Source organism: Schistocerca americana, chromosome 7 (genome assembly GCF_021461395.2).
Source record: "Schistocerca americana isolate TAMUIC-IGC-003095 chromosome 7, iqSchAmer2.1, whole genome shotgun sequence".
Lineage (NCBI taxonomy): Eukaryota > Metazoa > Arthropoda > Insecta > Orthoptera > Acrididae > Schistocerca > Schistocerca americana.
In genome coordinates, this window is record NC_060125.1 from 571974562 (window position 1) to 571988436 (window position 13875).

The window sequence follows — 13875 nt, forward strand, 5'->3', positions numbered from 1 at the left end:
AGTTAAGACTCTCACATGACACAGCACTTGAACTCGTGTACAGAAAGGCTAAATAGGTATTAAAAATACTTGGAGACCAAAAAATTATATACAGACAGGATACGTTTACTCTCACAGTGTCTGTGACACAGATGATCTGCTCTCCAGAACTCGGCAGAAGAACTGCACTATCAGGTACGACAATTTACCGGAAGGAAACTGCATTGCTACCAGCGGTTAATTCAAAACTCACATGTAACAGGTTGCCAGCTCTGACCTCAGTAGCTACAATGTGAATTAAAAGTCATGCACATGAAAATTAATGTCTCTGTAAATGGGAATTGCGAGTAATTTGTTCAATCAGTCACCACAAGATAGTTACCAACAATAAATGGAGAGAGTGTAACGTCTGCAGCATTGAGCAGTTCATTACCTGGTAAGCATCCTGTTTTGTAAAGAGGAACGAGCTCCCATTGCTGAACAGTATTTTTACTGTGATTCGTAAGTATTTGTTGTAGACATATTTCGTGGAAGACAGCTAAATGTTGCAGTCATGAACAGTTTAACAGAACTGAAATTAATTGATCATTCCTGGGAGAGCTGATCAGTTGTAGACAAGAAAAGAGCCAGAAGTCCAGCCATTTTCAGTCAGTTCACTTCTCGCTGAAGTTGGTTCTATGTTGCTGGAGATAGACATGTAACTCAGGGTAACAGAAATCTCTCCTGTTATCGAGGGATTTAGATTTTTTGGTAACGTGAGATGGTTCCTTTTTATGCTCTATTGTCTTGCACACTGAAACGATCTCCATGTGTGTCATATTTTCCTAAGTCAACAGAAATGGGTATGTGCTTCTCAGACGTGTTGGAGGCCTGTGCAATCTGCAAACGAGTCATATTTCATTGTGTTGACACAAATTCTCGTGTGCTTCCTAATGCGGCTGCACCCTCGACCCAGTAATGCCAATAACATACCAATGTGCGTTTTGCACTACTCCAGAATAAATATTAACGTATTTTGAAAAATAATACAGAAAACTTTTTATTTATTTAAAATTTCGTACAAAGATAGATTTGCCATAGAAGAGTGCAGCTTAGCCTGTGAGTTTCCTCAATAATGCAAATAAGCGAGCTGTGTGTGTTCTGTACTGAGATAGTGAAATCTTTACCTATTTTGATAAATAACACAGACAATAAACAGTGCTTTAGTTTGGTGAATTCTCTGACTTTAAGTTCGTGATCAGAGGTAGAACATTATTTTTTGTGGATTCTTGTCCGTCGTTGTCTTTGACATAAGCAAACCAAGCAGCCGCCCTAATTATCTAAAATCTTATGAAACTAGTGTGTGGCGTTTGGTGCTTTTGGAAGTTGTACTAGCATTATTGTGGTTTAATTGATACACTGCTTTAAATATCTCTCTTGAACACATAATTTTTTAACGATTTGTTGTGCTAAATTGTCGGAAAATATGATGATCGTGGATGAACGTGCTGTACATCTCGGTGCTGTGTGGTAATGGTGAGTGTTGTACCTTGGGGCACGTATCAGATGTTCGCCCATAGCCAGCCCTGTAACAGGCGTTTAATATATTTTCTTGCTCTGGAAAAATGTAATGTTCACAACTGTAAGAAACCGTTCCAAGGTACAAACTGCTGAAATACCCAGGAACAAATTTCCTATTCAAATTTTAAGGTGCTTTCAATGCTGTATTCAACAGTTATGTGTCATTAATCTACGAGTACTACACACAAATAATCAGTAAGTGAAATGAAATTAAGAAGAAATATTTTCGAAAACCAGTTTCAAGTTAAAAACATTTTGATTCAGAAGCTATTTGCGGCCAACAAAAATTTCCATTTTCACCACAGAGAAAATTGTTACACTATTGTAAAAAGAATCAATTAATTTGTAAATACCATGTGCTTCGTTACAGAACACCTTCTTCTGCTTACAGGTGTAGAATGGTGCACGGCCGACGAAGTGTGGCTGAATCGTTCACAAATAATGATACTAAATTTTAAAATGTACAGTATTTTACTCACCACAAGAATTAACACCATCCTCCAAGAAATTTTAATTTATTACGCAGAACATAAATATGTAGAAGTCGCAATATTTAAAAGCACTGAACAAAATGCCTCTCTAGAGCTATGGCGCTCTCTAGTGGGTATTCTTTCATGAGATTTTAAAATCAGTCACTGGATTGAAACACCGATAGGAAACGCGACGGGTTGCTAGGTACACTATCTTCCAGGCACAAAAATCTCTCCTAGTAGAAAGGAGATACAGTATGAATAATTTTTAACCCCTTCAGACCCTATGGCTACAATTACGTACATTAAATTACGTTAAGTGATGAGGGCGGAGTGAAAAGTGAAAAGCTGGCGTTGCAGTTTGCTTGTGCGTACGTGTTTAGACGTTTACTTGAATTTTGTGAAACTTTCTCCTTCTTAAAAAAATCAGTGCCAAAGGTCACAGATCGTCGCATGAACCATTGTAAGCATCACATATTGCACCGGTGCAGAAGAAATTCTCTTGGTTTAGAAGATCTAGAAAAAAGCTACAGTTAGTGAGTGTATATAAACGGACGATAGTAAACTGTTAGCAAACTTGCAAAACGCAAAAATTAAACCGATTTTTTAATTTTCAAAAAGAAGACTGCTGGAAATCTGACTTCAAGAGAATTTTTATTCCAATGGAAAATTTATACATTTTACGTAAAAATAGTAAAAAAGTGTTTCTCTGATATCAAGATAGCCAGAACGTTAACTCACGGAGGAAATGCATCTAACAGCTTTTATTAAATTTGTCGACAAGGTTATCCATTTGCTTGAGTGTCAGTACGCGTAACACATAAGAATGTATTATGATTTGTTAAATTACAATTTAATGTTTTCTTCCAGAGCAGAGAAATATGAAAATACCAAAACAGTGTGAAGACTAATTCTCTGGTTCTATATATTCTCAGCGCCTGTATTTTGCAACAAGAGTTAAATACAGTGGATAAATTATGAAATCACATTTTGTAACCAGCAGTTATCAAGTAGTGAATCCAACATTTTCTTATCTTAACCTTCGTCGCTTAACTTCCCAGTCATTTACTTTTAACGGTACTTCTACGTTTTCATAAAAGTATATGAAATGATTTCTAAAAGCTTCATTTTATGTAGGGACACTCCTAGCCAAGGTAAAAACAATCCAAAAATTCCTTTCTAGGAATTACTTGTACATTCATTTTATTAACTACGGCTAACGCAGATTTCACTTGGTTATTTTCAGCTGCATTATTGTTTCTGCCTAGATATGACAGTTTCAGTTATCGAGTGATTACGGTTGAAGTACTTTTGCTGGATTCATTCATTGTGATCCACTTTATTCATCATTCTAAGACAGCCTGACCAGCAAACTCGTCGTCTGTACCATTGAAACATTTTGTTTGTGTATTTTTTTCAAGTGATGTTTTATTGTACCGTATATTTGGGTGATCTGCTGTCTGAAGCACAGGTTTCCACACTGATCGTCTAGGACGTTTCGCATTTATCCCTTTGGGCCTCCTTCGACAGCTTGATGGACAATGTTTAAAGGGTTTCTACTTTACCTTATTCAGTTACATTTTGCAAATATCCCACTACCATTTTCTGTTCCCTTTATTGCCTATGGTGTAGAACTATGTCATGATCTTAATTCGTATTGATTCCTAAGTATACCTCCCATTCAAATACTCAGCAGCTAAATCATTCTCTAACGATTACATAATGTAAATGACATATAGGCCTACTCATGTATGCTGGTCTATTCTTGTGTACCTTCTTTTCTTTTAGGTGTACTTCGTGACAAATAGATAAAATGAGTTTGAGATCTCCACCAGTCTCCACTCTTCCTGGTTTCCATGTACTGATTGATATTCTCCTTCAATTCCACTTTTTTTAACTGTCTACCTGCCAGTAGACATGACTTAAGAATATCAAATGTTCGAAGACAGTATGCAGAAGCAGAGACTGAACGAAATCTTGTGGTGTGTCTGCAGTGGTATGGGAAAGATATGTACGTTGAATACATGGAGTGGGTCACACAATAAAAATGAAATAAGGTAGAGTCAGTTAACTGAATTTGAGGAGATCTGGAGTTCGCCTAAAAGATCGTAGTGACATATGCTGTTGCAGGCGTATTCTGGACGTCGCCATAGTTGACCTTATTTCACATTATATCCCGTTCTCTAACAAAAATGTACCTGTCATCAATCTGTTGCCGTTAATTTCCTGATATGTGCCGATATTACGAGAAAGTAAACAGAGTTTTGTTTATTATCAATATAGTTTTCCAGTTTGTGGTTTGTGACAGTCATTTCGAAACAGCGTATTTCCTATTCCTTGCATAAGCGATTTATTCAGTATTTATTCATTTCTTTTATTTACTGGTGTCAAATAATGAAACTTTCAATATTATTAATAATCTATAAAATAATCTGTGTAACGTATGTGTAAAGATTGGGTTTAGCTGGGTCCTGTACGTGTTCAGTTATCACTCAATAGAAGGAAGCTCATTGGAAGGAAACACAGATTAGAAACCTTAGAAACAGCTTACTCAAACTTTCATTTGTCAACAAGTAAAGTATTAGCAGATTGCTTCCTTGAATTTGGATTTTTCCACTTCAGGATGTTCGTCAACGACCTTCCAGATTCGTTGGAGCACCTCAGCGCTGGGTTTCTTGTCAGTTGTGAAGATCTGGGCCATTTCTGCAAAAGAAAAGTTATTTATACGTAATGGGAGCTATTCATCTCACATTCCTATAAAACTAAGTACATGTACTTTGCTTTTATAAGTACTACATTCGCAACAAAGTAGTGAATATAAAACAGTTGGTCCGAAATGCAGTTTCACATTTTCTGTCAGAGCGTCATCTAAACAGCTAAGAGATCACTAGAGAGTTATTAAAAACTATACAGAACGCCAGAAAACGTTGATCTACTACAGAATAGTGCAACAAGATTGGAACGCTGCTTAGTTATGAAAATGGTCTAGTCAGACTATTAGCAAACACGTTCTGCAACTTTATACTTAAAAGCTTAATTGTGTGCAAATCGTAAGGCTTCCGAATTACACCTTCACGTGATTAAGTTGGCCAGTGGTTTCTCAATGAACTGGTATTGGAACATATGAGTCCCCAATTTTTCACTTTTACGGAAGGTGCCTGATTTAGTCTCTGCAGATAAGGGAATTGTCAGAATTCCGATATTTCGCGCCAGAAAATCGTCATTTCTAAAATGAACAAATGTTCCATAATGTCAAGTTGGTATTTGGTGCGTAAATTTAGCAGTAATAGTGCCAGTAACTTTCCATCTGAAACTTCATGGCAGATTAAAACTGTATGCCGAACCGAGACATGAACTCGGGACCTTTGCCTGTCGCGGCAAGCGCTCTACCAACTGAGCTACCCAAGCACGACTCAGGACCCGTCTTCAGAGCTTTACTTCCGCCAGTACCTCGTCTCCTACCTTCCAAACTTCACAGAAGCTCTCCTGCGAAACTTGCAGAACTTGCACTCCCGGAAGAAAGAATATTGCGGAGACATGGATCTGTCACAGTTTGGGGGATGTTTTCAGAATGGGATTTTCACTCTGCAGCGGAGTGTACGTTGATATGAAACTTCCTGTCACATTAAAACTGTGTGCCGGACCGGAACTCGAACTCGGGACCTTTGCCTTTCGTGGGCAAGTGCTCTACCAACTGAGCTACCCCAGCACGACTCAGGACCCGTCGTCACAGCTTTACTTCCGCCAGTACCTCGTCTCCTACCTTCCAAATTCACAGAAGCTCTCCTGCGAAACTTGAAGAACTTGCACTCCCGGAAGAAAGGATATTGCGGAGACATGGCTCTGTCACAGTTTGAGGGATGTTTGCAGAATGGGATTTTCACTCTGCAGCGGAGTGTGGGTTGATATGAAACTTTCTAGTAGATTAAAACTGCGTGCTGGCCCGAGAACTGAACTCGGAACCTTTGCCTTTCGCGGGCAAGTGCTCTACGAACTAAGCTACCCAAGCACGACTCACGACCCGTCCTTCACAGAAGCTCTCCTGCGAAACTATCTGAACTAGCATTCCTGGATGAAAGGATGTTGCGGAGACATGGTTTTGCCACAACCTGGAGGTGCTTCCAGAGTGAAGAAGAGCTTCTGTGAAATTTGGAAGGTAGGACACGATATACTGATGGAAGTAAAGCTGTGAAGACGGGTCGTGAGTCGGGGGCTAGGGTAACTCAGTTGGTAGAGCACTTGCTCGCGAAAGGCAAAGGTTCCGAGTTCAGATCTCGGTCTGGCGCACAATCTTAATCCGCCAGGAAGTTTCATATCAACGCACACTCCGCTGCAGAGTGAAATTCTCATTCTGGAGCTTTCCATGTAATTACAAATTTCCCATTTGTGGAATATGATGTTGTGGAATAGTGAAAGGACTATCCTGGATAGTCTGGTCTGGCGTTCTGTGACGAAATTTCATTATGACAAGTAGTTTCTTTCTGGTGTATCGCCCAACCTCTGCTTTGCCAATTACAACAGACATTGTTGTGTAGTGTTTCTGTCAGAACGTACTTTCTGTAAAATTTTGTTGTTGTTGTTATAATGTTCTGTACGAAGTCCTGGATCTGTACATTGATCATTGGATTTTCTTACATTGCATTGCTCCTACGAACAGACGAAAATGTTGAAGATGAGAGTCGGTGTGTCTCTTCCAACATGCAGCTTTGTGATGTATGTCTGTATTGGAAACCGTGTGAGGTGTTTGGTGTAATGGTTTACAGAGAAGAGGCAAATTTAACAGGAGCAGGAGGTGCATGAGATCCTCTTCTTTACATCCTGACTGAGGTTTCCCCAAATTATTTAGCACAAATGTCAGGACAGTTCGTTTCCATGGGACGTCTCTTTTCCTTACTGGTGTTTGCCCATTCTAAGCTGTTGCTTCGTGCCTGGTGAGCGTCGACGATATGTACATCCTTAATTAGCCCTCTATCCTTTCGTCTGGAGGGGAGAAGGCAAACAGGGCACAGGATACGTCCTGCACTTCAGTGACGGCTCGCCTGGGCCTAAGAGCCTTGTTGGACTTTGGAGAGGGGCCTGTTGCTTGTTGTCGGTCAGCAGGTAATAGGGATGTGCTCGAGCTCCATCCAGCTGTCGTAAGTAGTTACTAGCTATTGGAATATGGAGTTTAATTCGCGTAGAGATGCCGCAAGTGACACCTGAGAAATAGCTTTACATTCTCGAATGATTTTAGACGGAATATTTTTTTAAAATATCTGTGTACATCGTCAAAGAGCGAGGAATATTTCTAGGGAACAATTCAACTTCTATGACTCAATCGCCATACTGACAGATCAAAAGAAAGAACACGCCTGAAGCGGATGATTTACGTAAGTCCTTAGGACTGTCAGTTTTCTCTGATTCTTGGCGGTTCTCGTGTGTAGCTTCTGACGTTAAAGAGTACGTCTACAGTGAGAGGTTTCTGATCGAGAGGTGCCAAGGAAGACTTGCTTTGTCGGTCACTCTAGACTTGGTTCGAGACGTCGGTCGACTCTGAGTTCACGCTAGACCGGTCACAACCAGCGGCTTCCTGCAGTCGCCGACCTCGCTCACACGCAGCGTGATCGCCGTGCGTGCGCCGACAGACAATGGCAGCGCCTACCAGGTAATTAGTTGCGCTAACGCACTGTGGGAAAAAACCGTGTGCCATTATTCAGCTCTGCCTCCGCTCCCGCCCACCCCCTACTAATAAATGGGCGTAATCCAGAAATGTGACCTGGAGACTACTACAGACAGCCTGACAGTCACTCGAAGGACGACGTCCGGAAAGCTTCAAGGTCCCGCTTAGGAAACTTCATCTACTGTCTTTCGTGGCAGAAGCTTGAAACATTTTTCAACTTCACACGTTGTGATCACGCTGATAAGGATGGGGAAATAATACATAGCCCGTAAAGAGTCATACCAGCAGCCATGAGGAACATGCTTACGTCCGTGAATGAAATGGGAACTAACCTTTATACACTCCTGGAAATGGAAAAAAGAACACATTGTCACCGGTGTGTCAGACCCACCATACTTGCTCTGGACACTGCGAGAGGGCTGTACAAGCAATAATCACACGCACGGCACAGCGGACACACCAGGAACCGCGGTGTTGGCCGTCGAATGGCGCTAGCTACGCAGCATTTGTGCACCGCCCCCGTCAGTGTCAGCCAGTTTGCCGTGGCATACGGAGCTCCATCGCAGTCTTTAACACTGGTAGCATGCCGCGACAGCGTGGACGTGAACCGTATATGCAGTTGACGGACTTTGAGCGATGGCGTATAGTGGGCATGCGGGAGGCCGGGTGGACGTACTGCCGAATTGCTCAACACGTGGGGCGTGAGGTCTCCACAGTACATCGATGTTGTCGCCAGTGGTTGGCGGAAGGTGCACGTGCCCGTCGACCTGGGACCGGACTGCAGCGACGCACGGATGCATGCCAAGACCGTAGGATCCTACGCAGTGCCGTAGGGGACCGCACCGCCACTTCCCAGCAAATTAGGGACACTGTTGCTCCTGGCGTATCGGCGAGGACCATTCGCAACCGTCCCCATGAAGCTGGGCTACGGTCCCACACACCGTTAGGCCGTCTTCCGCTCACGCCCCAACATCGTGCAGCCCGCCTCCAGTGGTGTCGCGACAGGCGTGAAAGGAGGGACGAATGGAGACGTGTCGTCTTCAGCGATGAGAGTCGCTTCTGCCTTGGTGCCAATGATGGTCGTATGCGTGTTTGGCGCCGTGCAGGCGAGCGCCACAATCAGGACTGCATACGACCGAGGCACACAGGGCCAACACCCGGCATCATGGTGTGGGGAGCGATCTCCTACACTGGCCGTACACCACTGGTGATCGTCGAGGGGACGGTACATCCAAACCGTCATCGAACCCATCGTTCCACCATTCCTAGACCGGCAAGGGAACTTGCTGTTCCAACAGGACAATGCACGTCCGCATGTATCCCGTGATACCCAACGTGCTCTAGAAGGTGTAAGTCAACTACCCTGGCCAGCAAGATCTCCGGATCTGTCCCCCATTGAGCATGTTTGGGACTGGATGATGCGTCGTCTCACGCGGTCTGCTCGTCCAGCACGAACGCTGGTCAAACTGAGGCGCCAGGTGGAAATGGCATGGCAAGCCGTTCCACAGGACTACATCCAGCATCTCTACGATCGTCTCCATGGGAGAATAGCAGCCTGCATTGCTGCGAAAGGTGGATATACACTGTACTAGTGCCGACATTGTGCATGCTCTGTTGCCTGTGTCTATGTGCCTGTGGTTCTGTCAGTGTGATCATGTGATGTATCTGACCCCAAGAATGTGTCAATAAAGTTTCCCCTTCCTGGGACAATGAATTCACGGTGTTCTTATTTCAATTTCCAGGAGTGTATATGAAACGATGAGAGATACACTCTTCTAAAAGAATTAACATTTATTTGCAATAGATGTAGATAGATATATAGTTATTAACAGAAATTGAATATGTTACTTTGAAATCTTTGTCTGCGTAGGAAGATAGCTAATCTTTTGCTCTCTTGCTCTTCTGCATACGTTTGGCGTTTCCCCAGGTCAGTCAACTTCTTCACCAGATTTGATTCCTTCTGAACTCGACCATACATTTTCTAGATACCACTTTTCGCATTAGAAGAAAACGTAGCAACAAAATTACTTAACGAAGTGTTAGTAAAAACGACATTTTATTGCTACGACGTACCCTTTCTCCGTCTTCTTCTTATTCGTTTTGGGCTACTAAGGATCACAGAACTTTTATCTAGTGTTCGGTGAAGATTTTCTTCTCTTCTTCTTTCAGTGCTCCACTTTCTGGTTGTGAGTAATATTTATCTCGTATGTCTACTGTTACAAGTAGTATGCGAAACCATTTCATACATGCTGGCCGCTGATGAATCGTGTATACGGTTAGAGTTAACCCCCTCAGCGTCAGCCAATGCCTGAAGCCATATAAGAAATAAGATCGAGAGGATGGTAGTAGTAATCCATTTTATTACGCAAGTGGACGGCCGAAGTCCCTCAATCCTTCTATGAAAAGAACGGACATACGAAAATCACCATTGTAGCTGTTCTTCAAATTAGACGAATTTCGTGGATATAAAGTAATTACAGTATGCCTTTGCAACATTGCTACATGTGCACTCGTCATCCTCATACTACGAAGAATCTAAAATTCACTCCGCTAAATACATAACTTTAAGCAAAGCTCTTGATGGAAGTTCCATTAATTAAGTTCATTGTTTGTAATTTGATGTATTTCCTATAAAAATTTACGTCAGGCAGACAATGTAGAGCAATCTGCATTTACAAAACAAGTGGACTGTAAACAGATAAAAATCAATCTCTATTTGATATTTGCACTTGCCCTAAATATAGCGCAAATGAAAAGGCAGAGTTTTTGAGATATCGGAATGCATATAACATGTAGGTTCACCATTTCCCAAATAGCAGAAGTGATCGATGAATATATCCTTGTCTCCGTACACCACATTGTAGTCCCCAGTAAACTCCTTGTCCCCTGAAATGAAAACGGCGAAAAGCATATATGTTTTGTGATATACTTGAAGTCTAATTGTAACACATAATTAGCAATAGCTCATAGTATTATTTTACTTTTTATTTAAATTAGAATTAATTTTTGCGTCAGTTATATTGATACTGACGTGTAAGATATCTTGGAGAAATTTAGAATTTTCGTTGTTTTTCAGAATAACCGGAAAATAAGTTAGGCATAGATTTGTTCTGTAGACCAAGTATGTTCTCCTTTGCAATGTATTCTGCTTGTATCGTTTCTGTTTCTAATGTCAGTCTTTGTACCGCTGGTGACCAGTTGTTTCCTATGTGGTTGTGAATGAGTAATATTGTAACTTGAGTAATATTGTGGCTTTTAGACTATATGAATACGCGAGGAACCTGGTGAAACATATTATCCTTCACTTTATTATGTGTGATCTAGTGTTACGATATCCACGTTTGGCATGTATGAGACTTTGGAGAAACTATACTTGAAATATTTCACGATAGAGCTCCACTGGAGGAATGCAGTAAGAGTGACACTGATAGAATGGAGGCACTGAACTACCATTGTATATATTTAGTAACACCATGTACCGATTTACATTGCAGGGTATTTTTGTAGAACGAAACGTGAAAATTCTGGTGTACTGAAAAAGTTTAGACTTTGTAAAACTTCATAAAGTTCGAGGAAGCTTTGTTGCTGGTATTCGAGAAGATGTAGACTATTTGTATATGTGTAATAACTGACATTTCCCAGCGTAAATAATAATATATGTTTTGATGTTCTTTACGTCTAACTTAAGCGCAAGAGAAACAAAATTTTCCGCGTAATCTTTAATGTAATTTGAATAATATTTTAACACATACTTACATTTACCATCATATACCTTTATCATTCGGTTTCCTTTGAATACTGCATTACCTGACACAGGGAAACTGAAAAAAAGGTAAATAAGGCATTATTTTTTCTATTTCAATGAAGCAATACGTATTTGAAAAACATTTAAAATTATTAATGAGAATAGTGCTTTGATCTCTACAGCATTGTTCGAAGAGCGAATTTTATCCACAGTGGATGTTGTCGAACTCCGTGACTGTGCCTTTATAGGGTGTAAAAAAAGTTCCCGCTACCAGTCGCAATAAAAGACTGGTTCATTTACTCAAAACACAGTTGTGTGCTCCAAATATACAGACTGAAAATGTTCTTAATTATCGATAAGCGAGTCTGTCACGCGTGAAAGTCTTTGTTGAAGCTGTTCTTAGCCTACTCACATCAAGACTTACAGGATCTTCAAAAAAATGGTTCAAATGGCTCTGAGCACTATGGGACTTAACATCTACGGTCATCAGTCCCCTAGAACTTAGAACTACTTAAACCTAACTAACCTAAGGACATCACACAATACCCGGTCATCACGAGGCAGAGAAAATCCCTGACCCCGCCGGGAATCGAACCCGGGAACCCGGGCGTGGGAAGCGAGAACGCTACCGCACGACCACGAGCGGCGGACGTACAGGAGCTTCACCCTTTGTCATCTTACGTTAAGTTTCCTCACTTTTTTCTGCTGCATTTTACGCTATTTCAAATGCTGGAAGGTTATCATTTGAATCTCAGTTCCTGCTCATTCGAGTGAAATTTTTCTCTTCAGTTACTTTTCGTCCTAACCAGCGTGACCACTCCATCTAGCATTTAGTTGTCTACACCTATATCATACTCTGCAATCCACCAAATTGTGTGTACTTCTCGTACTACCACCTGATCCCTCCTTTCCTGATCTAATCGCGAAGAAGAGTGATTGCCGCTAAGTCTCTGTATTGGCCCTAATTTCTCGAATTTTCTCTTCGTGGTCATTACGCGAGGGGAGAAAGTAATGTATCGTACAACGATTCCTAGAAAGCGCTTTTTTCGGAATTTCAGTAGTAAAAATTTCCATAAAGAGCAACGCCTCTGTTGTATCGAGTGACAGTGGAGTTCGTTAAGCAACTCGGTAACGGTCTCGCACTGACTTAACAATCCTGCGACGAAAGGAGCCGCACTTCGTTGGATCTTTTGTCAACTGTACCTGGGAAGGATTACATACTGATGAACGATACTCTAGAATCGCTTAAGCAAGCGCCTTACAAGGTACTTTCTTCGTGGGCGAGTTACATTTTCTTAAGGTTCTTTCTATGAATCTGTCTTCCATCTGCTTTTCCTATTATTTGCTTTATGTGGTCGCTCTGGATAGTTAGACCTAGTTATTGTCTACGAGTTCCTTAATTCCAAGTAGGGGATAATGCGATCATTCATTAACAGTGGTTTGTTTGCATTGTAAACAGTGTCATAAGCTACGCTGATGAAAAAAAAAATCGCAATACCAAGAACGGATTTTGCGACTTAAACGAAAGATGGTAGACGTGTTTCTGTATCTGAAGGATGAGGCTGTTCAAATTTCGCGCCAGTGGTAGAAGACTGGCGGTAGTAGCGCAAATCAGGCTTGCTCTAAATAGACACTGTTACAATTATGAGTGTTAATTAGTTTTGAGATCGGACGTGATGAGTTGATGATAGTTAAAAATGTCTTGAAGGAAACAAACCGCAATTATCAATGGAACTTAACATCTGAGGTCATTAGTCCCCTAGAACTTATAACCACTTAAACCCAACTAAACGAAGGACATCACACACGCCCGAGTCAGGATTCGAACCTGCGACCGTGGCCGTCACGCGGCTCCAGACTGAAGCGCCTAGAACAGCTCGGCCACACCGGCCAGCCGGTAGCAAAACAACTATTGAAATGAAATGTAGGCTCTCAGTAACTATACAATCGTTAGTGAAAAAGATAAATTTATTAGTATAGAATTTAAATCTTAGGAAATCTTTTCTGGAAGTATTCATCTGCAGTGTAGTGCCGTGAACGTAATTGAAACATCGACGATAAATAGTCCAGATGAAAAGAGAATAGTTTTTCAAATATGTTGCAACAGAAGAATGCTGAAGATTATATGGGTAGATAAGGTGGCTGCCAAAGATATTAGGAAAAAAGATGTCATGGACAAATTTTTCAACAGTTTGCAGATGCTGTAAAAAATATTTAAAGGCATTTAAAGTAAATTTACTTGCCTCAATATCGATGTGGTATTCCAGACACAATTATGAAACAAAATCAGGTGGCCCTCTGTGTACTACCATTTGCCAAGACACTCTTTTCGATATTGCGAAATGATTTCTGGTAGTCTAGATTTTTCATAATTATTTCGATACTTACGATTGCTGACGCGCTGCAATGCTGAAAGTTCTTAAATGAAAAAACCTCTTTCGTATTGCTAGAAGAGTCCCACA

The 13875-nt window shown here is 41.2% G+C and overlaps 1 protein-coding gene across 1 annotated transcript in view; it reads right to left on the reverse strand.

Moving 5' to 3' along the window:
- Positions 1–4335: 4335 nt before the first annotated feature.
- LOC124622453 overlaps positions 4336–13875 on the reverse strand; it is a 62095-nt gene continuing 52555 nt past the window's right edge. Inside the window, exons 4-6 of the mRNA XM_047148155.1 lie at positions 11425–11489; positions 10471–10554; positions 4336–4712 (exon numbers count right to left, since the gene is read on the reverse strand). Of these exons, the coding sequence (XP_047004111.1) occupies positions 4591–4712; positions 10471–10554; positions 11425–11489 (271 nt within the window). The 3' untranslated portion in view covers positions 4336–4590. The remainder of the gene's footprint in view (positions 4713–10470; positions 10555–11424; positions 11490–13875) is intronic.